The following is a 14,169-nucleotide window of genomic DNA, read 5'->3' as shown; positions in this document are numbered from 1 at the left end:
TACATGGTTTCCCAGCCCCAGGAGGATGTGAGCTCCTTGAGGGCAGAGCCCATTTCAGCTGTCTTTGTATTCCAGTGCCTACCACACAGTAGGTGCTTAATAAATGCTTATTGAATTCACTCACTGACTACCTGGTCAAGTAATCTCCTGTCTCTGTGCCTCTCTCCTCCTTTGTAAAATGAGAATGAGACCAGAATAAGAGTAGCTTAGGTCCCTTCTAGCTCTGACACTCCACAACCTTCACTAAGTCTCACGTAGACATGTAGAACCCAGCCCAAGCCTCACATCAGGCCTGGGTACCCTTCTATCTCCTAATTCCCTTGACTGAGGGCAGCCTGTATTCCACATGGATTCTCCAGGACACACTTAAACCTTCACAAAAAAGAGGCAGGACAGTAGAATAGAAAGCCCTGCACCAGCAGTCAAGACATCCAGATTCTAGTTCCAAATGACACTAACACACAGAGTGAATACAGGAAGTTTGCTTCACACATCTGGGTCTCGTTTTCTCTGTTGTAAAACTAAGAATGGATGATCTCTGAAGTCCTTCCCAGTCCTAAAAATGTGACATCCTAAGTTTCTGAAAGGCAACTAAACAATCAGAAAGTTGTAGATGCTGGCAGGGTCTCCTGCCATTGTTCGGTGCTCCACTGCAGAAATGCCATTACTCTACTTGTGATGGGGGCCCGGGCTATTCTAGAAGTCATTCACAGTTACAGGGGAGGGGCTCAGCACACTGCAGATGAAGACAAACAGAAGCAGTGGCCCCTCCCACCCAGGACAGCAAACCCACCTGTTCAAAACTGAGAGAGCTGCAGCAGAAGGGGGTGGTCCCTTCCCTCCTTGAGTTACTGCCTCCCCTGGGGTAGCCCTGTGGAAAGGGACAATGCCACACAGCAGGGCAGACAGAGGGGACTCACACCACCTGCTGCCAGGATTAGGAAAAACCATGATGAAAAGAGGGACCATTTCATATTATTACTGAATGCTGACAGAAAGTCCTTTTTAAAGCATATCACTCAAAATAACATGTGGCTCTACATCACACCTGATAACAAAAGAACGAGCACACACTCAGCAGACTAACAAATGGATTGGCCACAAATCAAGTATCATCCAGCCCCAGATGGTGCGACTCACTAAAGCAAGGAAAGATGCTTTCTTCCTCGATGATACTCGATGTGACTGAGAATCCACTAGGGGAAAAACAACCTAGCACATGATTTTCAGTGCAGCTTTAGGGCTGACTGGCTCTGTTGTTAACCACTGTCAAGTGAGAGGGCAGCCATGGTGGGCTGCTCACAAAAGGGTAAGGGGGTGTGGGTGTGGGTGTGTGCATGTGCGTGTGTGTGTGTGTGAGCAACTGCTTGAACTCATGTGTAGCCACTAAAACTAAGCACATGAGAATGAGCTCGGGCATGGAATGGGCAGCAGGAGGTTCCATGATTCCTCTGTTTCAGATGTGTGTGCCTTAGCATGCTTAGACATTTGATCTATATTAAAAAAAACTACTCTCTTAGACATGTTACTTTTCAGGAATCACAAGATAGCTGCCTGGTCAACAAAACCCCAAAAGGTAAATTTAATTAAAAAAATATAATTGCCTGAAAGATGAAGAGACAAATTAAGTCAGTGAAAAAAGAGTCCTGCCTTATGACGCTTACATAAATTGGTAGGTTTGGTATCTGAAATCAAGAATAAGTGTTATGCCAGTTAGATTAGGAATTGTAAAGGTGGAGGGTTCCTTGATTATTTCTAAATATCAAAAAGGTATCACAGGTTGTTCTTTTGAACACTAGCTTCTCTCGTAGAGGCCATTGTCCAGTCTTCAGTTTTCCACATGGGATAAAGTCTTGGTTTCAGCCAACTCTTAAAGGAGGGGCTACTAATACCACCCCATCGCCTCGAACAAACAGCATTGGAATGTTCCTCTTGGTTGACTGAGAGGAAAAACAAAGAAAAAAACTTTATAGAACATATTTTAAACCAATACTTAGGAATTTTTTTTGAAAACAAAGGGAAATTATGTGAATGTCAAAAAAAAAAAACCATATCAAAATACACATCTGAATTAGCCACAAATACCACAGAGAAATTATTTTAAAACCTGATTGTCTACATGTGCTTAGCCAAGAAAAAAAAATCCATTTTCACTACTCCACACAAACAGTCAAAACTCTTCTGAGATTTTAAGACTAGATGACCAGGAAATGAATATGACTTTAAGGAAAACCAATTGGAATATTTTGTGGAGGGAAAGCGGAAGATGAAGAGTTTGATTATTTGAATTGTTGGTCTGCCCAGAGATCCCACTGTTTTAGTGATTAAGAAGGTCCCAGAAACATCAATATATTGATAGCAACATTTTTTTGGTAGAAACAAGGTAAATGCCCACCAGTTTGAGGAATGGCTAAACAAATCGTGGTACATAAACAGAATGGAATATTACTGAGCTGTAAGAAACAAAGGGAAGACTATGCGGACCAACATAAAAGTTAAGTAAGCAGGACCACGAAAAAACTAACACAATAACTACAACAACGCAAATGGAAAAAATAAAAACCAAAAACTGAATGTTGTGTAATTATATGATCAAGCTTGACCCCAAGGACAGGAAAACATGCAAACTTCTCCCCTCTTTGTAGAACCAGAAACTGTCCCAGCCTGTCAGGCTCAGCTGAGGGGCTAGTTAGCTCTGGGGAACTGTTTGTTCTCCCTACTTTCCTTCTTTTTTTTATTCTTTGTTATAAGGGATTACTCTGGGGAGGAAGAGGGATTTATTTGAAAATAAATATGATATAAGACCAAAACATAGCAATAAAATTAAATAAGTAAGCACTGAATTTGAAGAAATGGCAAGACACCAAAGGGGAAATGTCTGGCAGGCAGATGGGAGACTTGGGATAGAAAGAGCTGCCTCTGGACACAGAGGAAATGAGTTCAGACACTGCCTCTGCCACTTTCAGCCTGTGTGACCTCGGGCAAAGCATTTATCTTGTCCAGGTTTCTGTGTCCTCACCTCTAGGAGAGGAGGTTGGACTAGCTGGCTCCTAGGGGGCATCCTAGCCTCCATCTTGGAAAAAATGACATAACAGAGCTCAGGAGAAGGAAGAGCTCCCAAATCGAGATTGAGGAAAATAAGATGAGAATAGACCTCTAAAAAGAAAATGTATAAAGAGCAGAAGGGTGACATGAGGGAAGCCGAACCAATAAATGTGAAGAGGAGTGACTAAAGAAAACTCAGTCTGTGAGGCCCGTGTTAGAGAAGCTGAAAGAAGAGAATGTGAGGAAGGAAGAGATTGTCTGAGGTATCAAGGGCTGCACGAGCAGGCACGAAAACAATCTGCTGAACTGAAGAATTCTATATGCTAAATCATTCCATTAGAAGGAAGAGGCAAGATAACTTACTTTATAGATCTCCTCATAAGTTTCTTCATCGATTTCTATAGTTGTCACAGTCTCTTCTACATCTCCCAAAATCATGTTTAAATGCTGATCATAAGCCTAGGGAAATAAATGCAGTTGAATTATTAGATTATGGAACATGTATAAATGAACACAGATTACAAATAAGTATATACTTGAAATTCAGTTAATATACAAAATGAATACTTAACAGTAAGTTAAACATGAAAAACATGCTCATTACTAATGATTTTTTTCTGTGTTCTGAGGTAAAGAGGTCATTAATCCAGTCCTGATTTATTTTTTTTGGCTAAAAAATTCCCTTAATGGACACAATTTTAAAATTTCCTTAGAACGTGTCAAACATAAGTATGGAGGCCACAGACCTTACCCATGACTTAAAGGAGGCACACTTCCCATGACACATAAGCAATTAAGAAAGCTCCAAAGAGAACGAGAACAGGTGCCTTTCCCAGCTTTGGTACACATGGTCAATGTATTTGTTTTCCTTATTTTTCCTTACCTGTTGTTAGTTCAATCTTGGGGGAGGGTAAGCAACAATAATGTTTAAATATGCATGTATTTTTCAAAAACAGCCAGTACACCCCAAAGAGATTAAGAAAGAGGAAAGGGACCCCCCCACACAAAACAAGTAGAGCAAGCAGAACCAGAGGAACAATTTACATAACTTATGTAATACTATAACAATCTTGGAAAGAAAAACCAATTCTGAAAGATTTAGGAACTCTACAGCAACCAACCATGATTCCAGAGGACCAATGCTGATAAAGAGGTGACAGAATCAAAGCGAAGACTGAGATATACATGTTCTAATACGGCCAATGTGAGAATTTGTTTATAGATACATATACATGTACGTATGTACGTATGTACGTGTGTGTGTGTGTGTTTTATGAGCTTTACTGCTGTTTTTTCATTTGGAGGCAAAAGGAGAAGGTGGAATGAAGAAGAATGTAATGAGGGAATCCTCAGGTGGCACTGAAACATCTTTTTTAAATGCACAGAAAAGAACACACAGAAGGTCAGAAGGATACAGAGACAAGGAGGACAACTTTGAAAGTTAAATATTGAATTTTTTTCTGTTTTCAAAAAAAAAAAACACCAAAGTGTGCATAATAGAGACTGTTTTATTTTGTATACAGAAATGTTTAGGTTTGGAACTTTTTTTAAAACTCAGAAATTTAAAAATAGGCAGCTTTAAGCTTGACATAAAGGAAAAATATTCTAACAATTAGAGCTATGCCCGAGTAGAATTGCTTTTGGAGGTGACAGATTCCTCTTCCCAATCAGGCTGCATGAGGAAGTCAGACTGACCTCTGACAGAGATGTGGAGAAGATTCCCACTAGGGAAGGTTGAAATTGAAGTCCCTTCCAACTCTGTAAGTTGGCTGAGAGGCATGGAGAAGGAAGAGTCAACCAACAAAGGATAGAAGAAGAGAAATAAGCCTTTTGAACACATGAAATTAAGTAGCTTTCGCAAAAAAAAAAACAAAAAACATTAAGAATCCCAAAATAAGTTAAACTGCTAAGTAAAGAAAAAAATTTAATTTGATCAAAATCACTGATAAAAGACTGAAATCCAAAATACACAGGAATTAAAATATATACACACATATATAAATACATACATACACTTCCCAGAGCCATTTCCAACTTGGTAGGTGGTCAAATGATATGAACAGTTTTCAAAAGAAATGTAAACTACAAACAACCACCTGATAACATGTTGCAAATTATTAATACTAAGAGAAATGCAAATAAAGAAACTCTTGAGGTTACATCTTGAAGAAGGGCAAAGACGACCAAAAGAACTCAACAAAAAACCAAGAAGTCAACGTGGGAGCAGTGAGGGGAAGGCAGACACAGTAAGGCACTGGCAGCAGGTCTGCACTGTGTGAATCGCTTCAACGATTCTGGATACCAATTCTGGACTATGCAAGAAACTGGGCAAAACTCCAAGGAAGTCAAAGACAGGAATTGGAGATATAATAGACTATCACTGTGCAGTAAGATATGAATACTAGGAATTCATCTGAAGGGCATGGTGCAAATAACAAAGCCAAAAAACCCAATATAAACGAGGCCTGCAACAATGTAAATGAGATCAATGAAAAGAAGTCAAACCCCAAGGAACTGAAAAAAGCAACGTTCTGGAAAACTGACGATGATGCAAACTGGCTTGTCACAGCGGAGAGGCAAGATACACAAGTGCAGAAGGTGGGTAAAGTTGCCAGATGCAGACACTACATCAAATGTTTGTGCTTCATTGATTTTCCTTGGTACCAAGAGAAGCTCAATCTGGGTGAAGGGGTTTTCTAGAAATGGCACTAATGTAAAAAAAAAAAGAAAAAGAATCAATAAACCTTTTTACAAAAATAATGCCCAGCATGTCCAGGTAATCCTATTTGAGCTACCTACTTCCATTAAGCCAGAAGACAAGTGCCTGAGAAACAATGTGTGTGCATGTAAGCTAACACAATTATGTGATACATAAATGCCAAAAGTTCGTTCCATCAACTTCACATTCCCTCTCAACCTTTCCTAGTGTCAGATTCCTCATTTGTCAAATAGGGACAATAATGGCACCTACTTCCCAGGATTGTTGCTGAGGATCAAAGGAGTTAACATCTTCCAGTGCCAACATGGCAGAGAGGAATGATTCCCCCACTAAGCCCTCCCAAACTCCCCTCCAAACAAGTAGAAAGCTGTCTCAAAACTGGTATAGGAGCAGGTAAGCAGCTTACCAGCACTCAGGAAAAGTCTGCCTTACTGGGGTGGGAGAAGAGAGAGGTCCAAGGGCAGAAGCAACAGCAGCCACCACAGCCAGCCTCACAGCAGGGGGCTGGCAGCAAGGCTCCAAACCTGGGGCAACCCCCCAGCAAGGTCCCACCCTCCTGTAGCAGCAGCCCCCTAGGCAAATGAGTAGTGTGCATCCTGGCAAGGACCTTCCCAGTGACTCCACCCCCAGCACAAGTCACCAAGGAGTCCTTGAGCACACTGCTGAGCAGTAGTGAAGCCCCCTGGCCAACACAAAGGCCCTGTGGGGACTATCAGAAGACAGAGGCTGCCTCCATAGCAACCCAGTAGCAGGGGCCCCACCCCTGAGGAAGGCCAGCAACAAGCTCCCTCCCTCCCAGGATCTTAAGCAGGCAAAGCTCAAGCCTTATTCTCATCAAAACTGGCTCAAAGATTAACATACATACTCAAATTGGATACAGAAATCTATCTTACCCCATAAGGAAGGGGCAGAGGCCACTGATAAATGGAGGGTGTACTGGGGAAGGTGGTAATGAGGAGAGAAAGGGTGGGGTGGAAGAGAGAGAAAGAAATAATTATAACTATATTTGGAATGGGATGAACTCACCCATGAAACAGAAGCAGACAGGACAAGGGATTAAAAAGAATCCTACAATATGTTGTTTACAAGAAACACATGTGGAGGAAAGAAATACACACAGGATAAAGGTAAGGGCCCGGAGCAGAATCTATTATGCTTCAGTTGAAGCAAAGAAAACAGGGGTAGCAAGATCTCAAATAAAGCAAAAGCAAAAACAGATAAAGGAAACTATATCTTGCTGAAAGGTACCATAGACAACGAAATAAGTAGAATGAGTTACAGAAGGAAATAGATAATAAAACTATACTAGTGGGGGACCTCAACTTTCAGAAGGTAAGGAGGTGAATAAACTTCTGGAAAAGTTAGATATGATAGATCTCTGGAGAAAGATAAATGGGAATAGAAAGGAATATTCATTTTTCTCCACAGTATATGGCATCTATACAAAAATTGATCATAAAACCCTCACAATCAAATGTAGAAATAGCAAACCCATCCTTTTCAGATCACAATGTAACAAAAATTATACTTAATAATGGACAGTGGAAAAAGATAAAAAAAATTCATTGGAAATCAAATAATCTAATCATTAAATAAATGGGTCAAAGAACCAATCATACAAACAATTGATAATTTCATTAAAGAACATAACAATAATGAAACAGTATACCAAAACTTATGAGATGCAGCCAAAGCAGTACGTAGAGGATTATATCTCTAGTTGCTTACATCAACAAAAAAGAAAAAAGAAGATCAATGAATTGGGCACGCAATTAAAAAAAAACAAACAAAAAGAAAACCAATTAAAAATCCCCAATTAAACACCAAATTGGAAATCCTGAAAAATCAAAGGAGCGACTAATAAAACTGAAAGGAAGAAAGCCATTGAACTAATAAAATTAAAAAGAAGAAAACCACTGAACTAGTAAATAAAACTAGAAGCTGTTTTTATGAAAAAAAATAGATAATCCATTAGTTAATTTGACTGAAAAAAAAAACAACCAAATTACTAGTATCAAAAATGAAAAGAGTGAATTCACCCTCAATGAAGAGTAAATTAAGACAATTGTTAGGAACTATTTTGTCCAATTATATGCCAACAAATTTGACAATCTAAATGAAATTGATTATCTACAAAAATATAAATTACCCACGTTAACAGTATAAAATAAATAACCCAGTCTAAGAAAAAAAAAATCAAACAAATTCATGAACTTCCTAAGAAAAATTTCCTAGGACCAGATGGGTTCACAAGCAAATTTTACCAAACATTTAAAGAACAATTAATTCCAACATTGCATAAATTATTTGGAAAAATAGAGGGAAGGCCTGCCAAATTCCTTTTGACACAAATATAGTGCTGATACCCAAACCAGTGAGCCAAAACAGAGAGTGAAAATTACAGATCAATCTTCCTAATGAATATTGATGCAAACATTTTCAATAAAATACTAGCAAAGAGATTACAACAACATTATCACAAGGATCATATAGTATGACCAGGTGGGATTTATCCCAGGAATGCAGGCCTGGTTCAATAGTAGGGAAATTATCAGCATAACTGACCACATCAATAACAAAACCAACAGAAATCGTATGAACATCTTAACAGATGCAGAAAAAGCCTTAGACAAAATACAGTACCCATTCCTATTAAAAATACTAGAGAGCATTGGACTAAGTGAAGCCTATCTTAAAATGATAAATAATATTTATTTAAAACCACCAGCAAACATGATTTGTAATGGAGCTAAGCCAGAAGTGTTCCCAATACAATGAGAGATGAAGGAAGGATGCCCATTATCACCTCTATTATTTAATATTGTACGAGAAATGTTAGCTATAGTAATAAGGGAAGAAAAAGAAATTAAAGGAATTAGAATAGGCAAGGAGGAAACAAAGATATCCTTCTTTGCAGATTATATGATGGTATATTTAGAAAATCCTAGAGAATTAACTAAAACACTACTTGAAATTATTAACAACTTTAGCAAAGTTGCAGAATACAAAATAAACCCACACAAATCATCAGCATTTCTATATATTTCCAACAAAGTCCAGCAACAAGAGATAGAAAAAGAAATTCCATTTAAAATAACTGTACACAATATAAAATATTTGGGAATCTACTTGCCAAAACAAATCCAGGAACTCTATAAACACAATTACAAAACACTTTTCACACAAATAAAGTTAGATCTAAATAATTGGAAAAATATTAATTGCTCATCAGTAGGCCAAGCCAATATAATAAAAATGACAATTCTACCTAAATTAATCTAGTTATTCAGTGCCATGCCAATCAAACTATCAAAATATTATTTTATAGAGTTAGAAAAAAACTAACAAAATTCACCTGGAAGAACAAAAGCTCAAAAATATCAAGGGAATCGATAAAAAAAAGCAGAAGAATGTGATCGGGCTGCACCAAAGCTCAAACTGCATCATAAAGCAGTAATAACCAAAGCAATCTAGAACTGGCTAAGAAACAGAATGGTGAATCACTGGAACAGACTGAGTATAAATTATGTTATAGAAAATGAACACAGTAATCCAGCATATGATAAACTCAAAAGATCCAAGTTTTTGGAACAAAAACTCATTATTTGGCAAAAACTGCTGCAAAACTGGAAAACAGTACAGAAGAAACTAGATGGAGAACATCTCATACTGCAAACCAAGATGAAGTCAAAACTGGGTACATGATTTACACATAAAGAGTGATACCATAAGCAAATTAAGAGAGCATGGAATAGTTTGCGTCAAACTTATGGATAAGGGAAGAATTTAGGACCAAAGATAGACCATTACAAAATGTAAAATGGATCATTTTGACATTTAAAAAGGTTTTGTACAAACAAAACCAATGCAACCATAATTATAAGGCAAGCAAAAAACTGGAGAAAAAAATCTGCAACAAGTATCTCTGATAAAGGCCTCATTTTTCAAACATATAGAGAACTGAGTCAAATTTATAAAAATACAAGTCATTCCTCAATTGATAAGTGGTCAAAGGATATGAACAGGCAGTTTTCATATAAAGAAATCAAAGCTATCTAGTCATATGAAAAACTGCTCAAAATCACTACTGATCAGAGAAATGTAAATTAAAACAACCTTGAGGTATGACCTTGCACCTAAGATTGCCTAATATGACAAAAAAGGAAAATGTTGGAGGGGATGTGGGAAAACTAATGCACTGTTGTTGGTGGAGTTGTGAACTCATCCAACCAGTCTGGAGGGCAATTTGGAACCATGCCCAAAGAGAAACAAAACTGTGCATGAGCTTTGATACTGCAATACCACTGCTAGGTCTATAGTCCAAAGACATCCAAAAAAAGGGAAAAGGCTCTGTTTGTACAAAAATATTTACAGCAGCTCTTTTTGTGGTGGCTAAGACTTGGAAATCAAAAGTATGCCTATCAATTGGGGAATGGCTAAACGAGCCATTGAACATAACGGAATACTATTATTCTGCAAGAAATGATGAGCAGGCAGATTTCAGAAAAACCTGGACTTCCATGAACTGATGCTCACTGAACAGAATCAGAACAATGTTTACAACTGCAGGAATGTTGTTTGATGAAGAACTGTGAATGACTTAGCTGTTCTTAACAATACAGTGATGCAAGACAACCCCAAAGGACTGATGATGAAGCATACTACCTGCCCCCAAAGAACTGATACTGTTTGAATACCGACTGAAGCGGGCTGTTTTTTACTTTCTTTCTTTGACTTTTCTCTTTTCAGTCTTCTTGTCCAAATGACTAATATGGAAACGTTTTACATAATTGCACACTTACAGCCTATGTCTGATTGCTTGCCATCTCAGGGAGGGGGAAGGGAAAAAGGGTTAGAATCTGGAACTCCAAACTTTAAATAAAAATGCTAAAACGGAATAGCAGAGTTAAAAAATGAGCTAACCTATGTGATGCTGCTTACAACGCCACAACACAAGCTACCACGTTCTGCTTCCATGCATTTCTGCAGGCTTACATCGGAATCCCCGTTCTCCTGGACCTGTCTGCAGCCTCTGACACTGCCAGTCACTCTCCTTTCCTTCTATGTGTTCAGGACACTGTCCTGGCTCTCCTCCTCCCTCTCTGACAGTTGCTTCTCTGTCTCCTTGGCTGGTTCTTCCTTCAGAGCACACCCTTTAATGTGTCCTGGGCCCTCTTCTTTTCTTCCTCTCTACTACTCCACTTGGTTATCTCATCAGCTCACATGAATTTCATTACCATCTCTATGCTAATATACTTTTCCTACTGCATTCTCTCTGCTGACCTCCAATCTCTGACTGCCTTTCAGACATTTTGAACTGGATGTAAAGCAGACATCCTAAACTCAATATGCCCCAAACAGAATTCATTATCTTTCCCCCTGAACCCTCCCCACTTCTACCTTCCCATACCCAGGCTCACAACCTAGGAGTCATTCTGGACTCCTCACTATTTCTCTCTCCCCTACAGGTCCAACCACATCACCATCACCCGTACTCAATAAACTCCAACAGCTCCATTACCTCCAACCCCAAATAGAAAATGCTGTTTGGCATTCAAAGTTCTTTATCATCAGCCCCCTCCCACCTTTCCAGTCTTCTTACAACTTACTCCCCACCACGTGCTCTTCAATCCTGTGACACTGGCCTCCTGGACATTCCACAAACAAGACTCTCCATCTCTGGGCATTCTCCCTGGCTGTCCACCAAGCTTGGAATACTATTCCTCCTCTGCTCCACCTTCTGACCTCTCTAGCATCCTTTAAGTCCCAACTAAAATCCCATCTTCTACAGTAAGCCTTTCCCAAGCCCTCTTAATCCCAGCAACTTCCCTCTTTTACTTCCTATTTATCCAGTATAAATAGCTTGTTTGTACATACTGGTCTGCTTGTTTTCTCCCTATTTAGATTCTGAATTCCTTGAGGTCAGGGATGGGTCTTTTTGTATCCCCAGAGCTTAGCACAATGCCTGGCACATAGTGGGTGCTTAAAAAATGTTTACTGACCAACTGACCTTTCTGATTCCTTACTTAGTAAACTTAAAGACTTGAGAATCATAAAGAATCTTAGGGGTCATCTTGTACAATGTCCTCACTTCATAGACAAAAAAAATGGGGCCCAGAGAAGTTCCAATGTCTTGCCTTAAGTCACACAAGTATAAGAGGTATAATCAGGATTCAAACTCAGGCCCTCAATTGGCAAACAAAACCTCTCATCTTCTTTCAGAGCAGGTATCCCTTCCCCCCCTGAAGTGTTTCCTGACATCTTCACATGCGAAGGTTCTCTCCTTCCTCAAATACTCTAGAATATTGTAATTAACTTCTAATTAATTATCTTTTAAGTGCCTGTTATGTGCTACACACTTCTGATGCAAAGACAAAAGCAAAAGCCCCTTCTGCTCCCAGTTAGATGAGGGAGAGAATTTGGGACACACACATCAGGCCACACAAAATAGACCCAAGGTCTGATCTCGCTGCCTCCCTTCACACCTTATTTATAATTACTGATGTACATGTTGGATCCTTCGAGTAGAATGGATGCCCCCTGGGGCAGGCACGATATTGTAACCTCAGCACAGTTCCTTAAACCAGTGGTGTCAAAGTCAAATAGAAAAGAATTCCTGTGGATCTCATTAATGTGATCTATGTTCTAGAGGAAACTACAAAGCCTACTGAGACACAGGTCAGTATGGTAGACAGATGGTCTTGGACTCAGAAACTGATTTAAGTGCCCCCTCAGACACACATACCTACTGTGACCCGAGCAAATGACTTAACATCTCTGTGATGCTGGCAAAGAAGGCACCGAGTTGCACTGATAGAGGGGGTTCCCCCATTTTCAGTTTTTTTTACTGATGAAATCACAAACCCCATCTGCAGTGTGCCCCAGATTCGAAACGCTTCACTCACATGCAATCTTCCTCGTAGTTCTCGGTCATTTCTCATTTTTACATAAATTCGCTCATCCAGACTGAGCCTGATGAGATCCAGCGGCTCCTCCACAGTGTTGGTGGTCTGTTGCTGTTAAAAACAAAAACTGCAATGATGCACACCCACCAGAAGAGCTCCAGCACATTACCCACCTGCTCTTTGTAGAACCGACACTAAGGCAATTATTTCTTCACTTACAGTTTCCACCTGACCTAGCTTACAAGAGGTTACTCCATTAAAAATGAATTCCTTAACTCCTCTTTACAAGAAGCCAGCCTGGCAAAAGTACTGTCACCTGAAGGTTGTTTAGGGCTCCCAGGGCAGGCAGCACAGCCAGGCTAGAACACTTCAGAGATAGCAAACGTTTAAGGGTGCTGTGCAGAATGTCACATTTTCAGCAACGGAGGGCCTGATGGTTGTAAAAGAGTGGTGGGATGGGGAAAACGTATTTGTCCCCTTTATCTGGCTGGGCTTTAGATACAGAGACAAGTGGCAACTAAAGCTGAAAATGGAAGGGACTTGCAGATGAGAAGGGAAGAGCTGGGGAGGAAGACACTCACTGTGTGACCCTGGGCAAGTCACTGCACGTCTGCCCGCCTGAGTCGGCTCAGCGGTCAAATGGGGATAACAACGCCCCCCCAGGTTGTTGTGAGGATCACATGAGACAGCACTTGTAAAATCAGCTTTGCACACGCTAAACCCCTCACACATGCTATTCTTATCGTTAGGAGGGAGGTCAAAGGGCATAATGATTAACGAGCACCCCCAAGACCCTTGTCACTACAAACGTGCAGAAGGAAGCTTTCCAAAGGAATAGACGGAGACGAGAGGTAAGGAGCAAGAAAGCCTGTCCACCCGAGGCAGGCTGGACCGGCGTGGGCTGGGGGACTCCGCGGGCACGCCAGGGGAAGGGGCTTCTGGGACGCTAAAGCCAAGCCTCCCAGGGCTGCGGACTCGGGGCGGGGATAGGGAGGGCAGGACAGACTTGTCCTCCCTCATTGGCTGGCTGAGCCGTAAATCAGGAGGAGGCGGTCCAGCCAACGACCAGAAGACTAGCCAATGAAAACTCCGGCTGGCTAGCCGGAAGGTGACAGACAGCTCAGCCAGCCAGTGACAAAGCGGAGGAGGGCGTGGCTTTCTCCACTCGGAGCCCAAGACTTTCAGAGAATCCCCGTTACTACAGAATTTCTCGGTAGGGTTGGCGGGGAGGGAAGATTTGACGGGATCCGGGAAGAAGGAGCAAAGGGCTGCTCCAAAAAGCATCCTGAAATAGCCCAGAGGAAAGGGAGGCTCTCCAGCAACGTACCTGATCCGCATCGTCCGCCATGTTTCAAATCCGGTTGCTTTTCCCGCTTCTCGCGAGATGACGTATACGCTCTCGCGGCAGCCAGCCTATCAGCGAGAGCAAACGTGATGACGAATGCCCGGGAGGCGTGCAGAGAAAGGGTTGCTGTTACCGGAAGTACGTAAGGAACGCTT

General features: G+C 40.7%; 1 protein-coding gene across 1 annotated transcript; it reads right to left on the bottom strand.

The window, feature by feature from the left end:
- Positions 1-1,551: 1,551 nt before the first annotated feature.
- Positions 1,552-14,142, bottom strand: LSM3 (LSM3 homolog, U6 small nuclear RNA and mRNA degradation associated). The gene is made up of 4 exons (XM_072598374.1): positions 13,997-14,142; positions 12,670-12,780; positions 3,409-3,504; positions 1,552-1,940 (listed from the first exon to the last, which is right to left on the bottom strand). The coding sequence occupies exons 1-4, from the start codon at positions 14,015-14,017 to the stop codon at positions 1,860-1,862; spliced, it is 309 nt and encodes a 102-aa protein (XP_072454475.1). The 5' UTR covers positions 14,018-14,142; the 3' UTR covers positions 1,552-1,859.
- Positions 14,143-14,169: the final 27 nt, after the last annotated feature.

The sequence above is a fragment of the Notamacropus eugenii genome, chromosome 3 (assembly GCF_028372415.1).
Source record: "Notamacropus eugenii isolate mMacEug1 chromosome 3, mMacEug1.pri_v2, whole genome shotgun sequence".
NCBI classification, from domain to species: Eukaryota; Metazoa; Chordata; class Mammalia; order Diprotodontia; family Macropodidae; genus Notamacropus; species Notamacropus eugenii.
The sequence above is the reverse complement of the archived record's forward strand: the minus strand, read 5'-3'. Positions and strand labels throughout refer to the sequence as shown.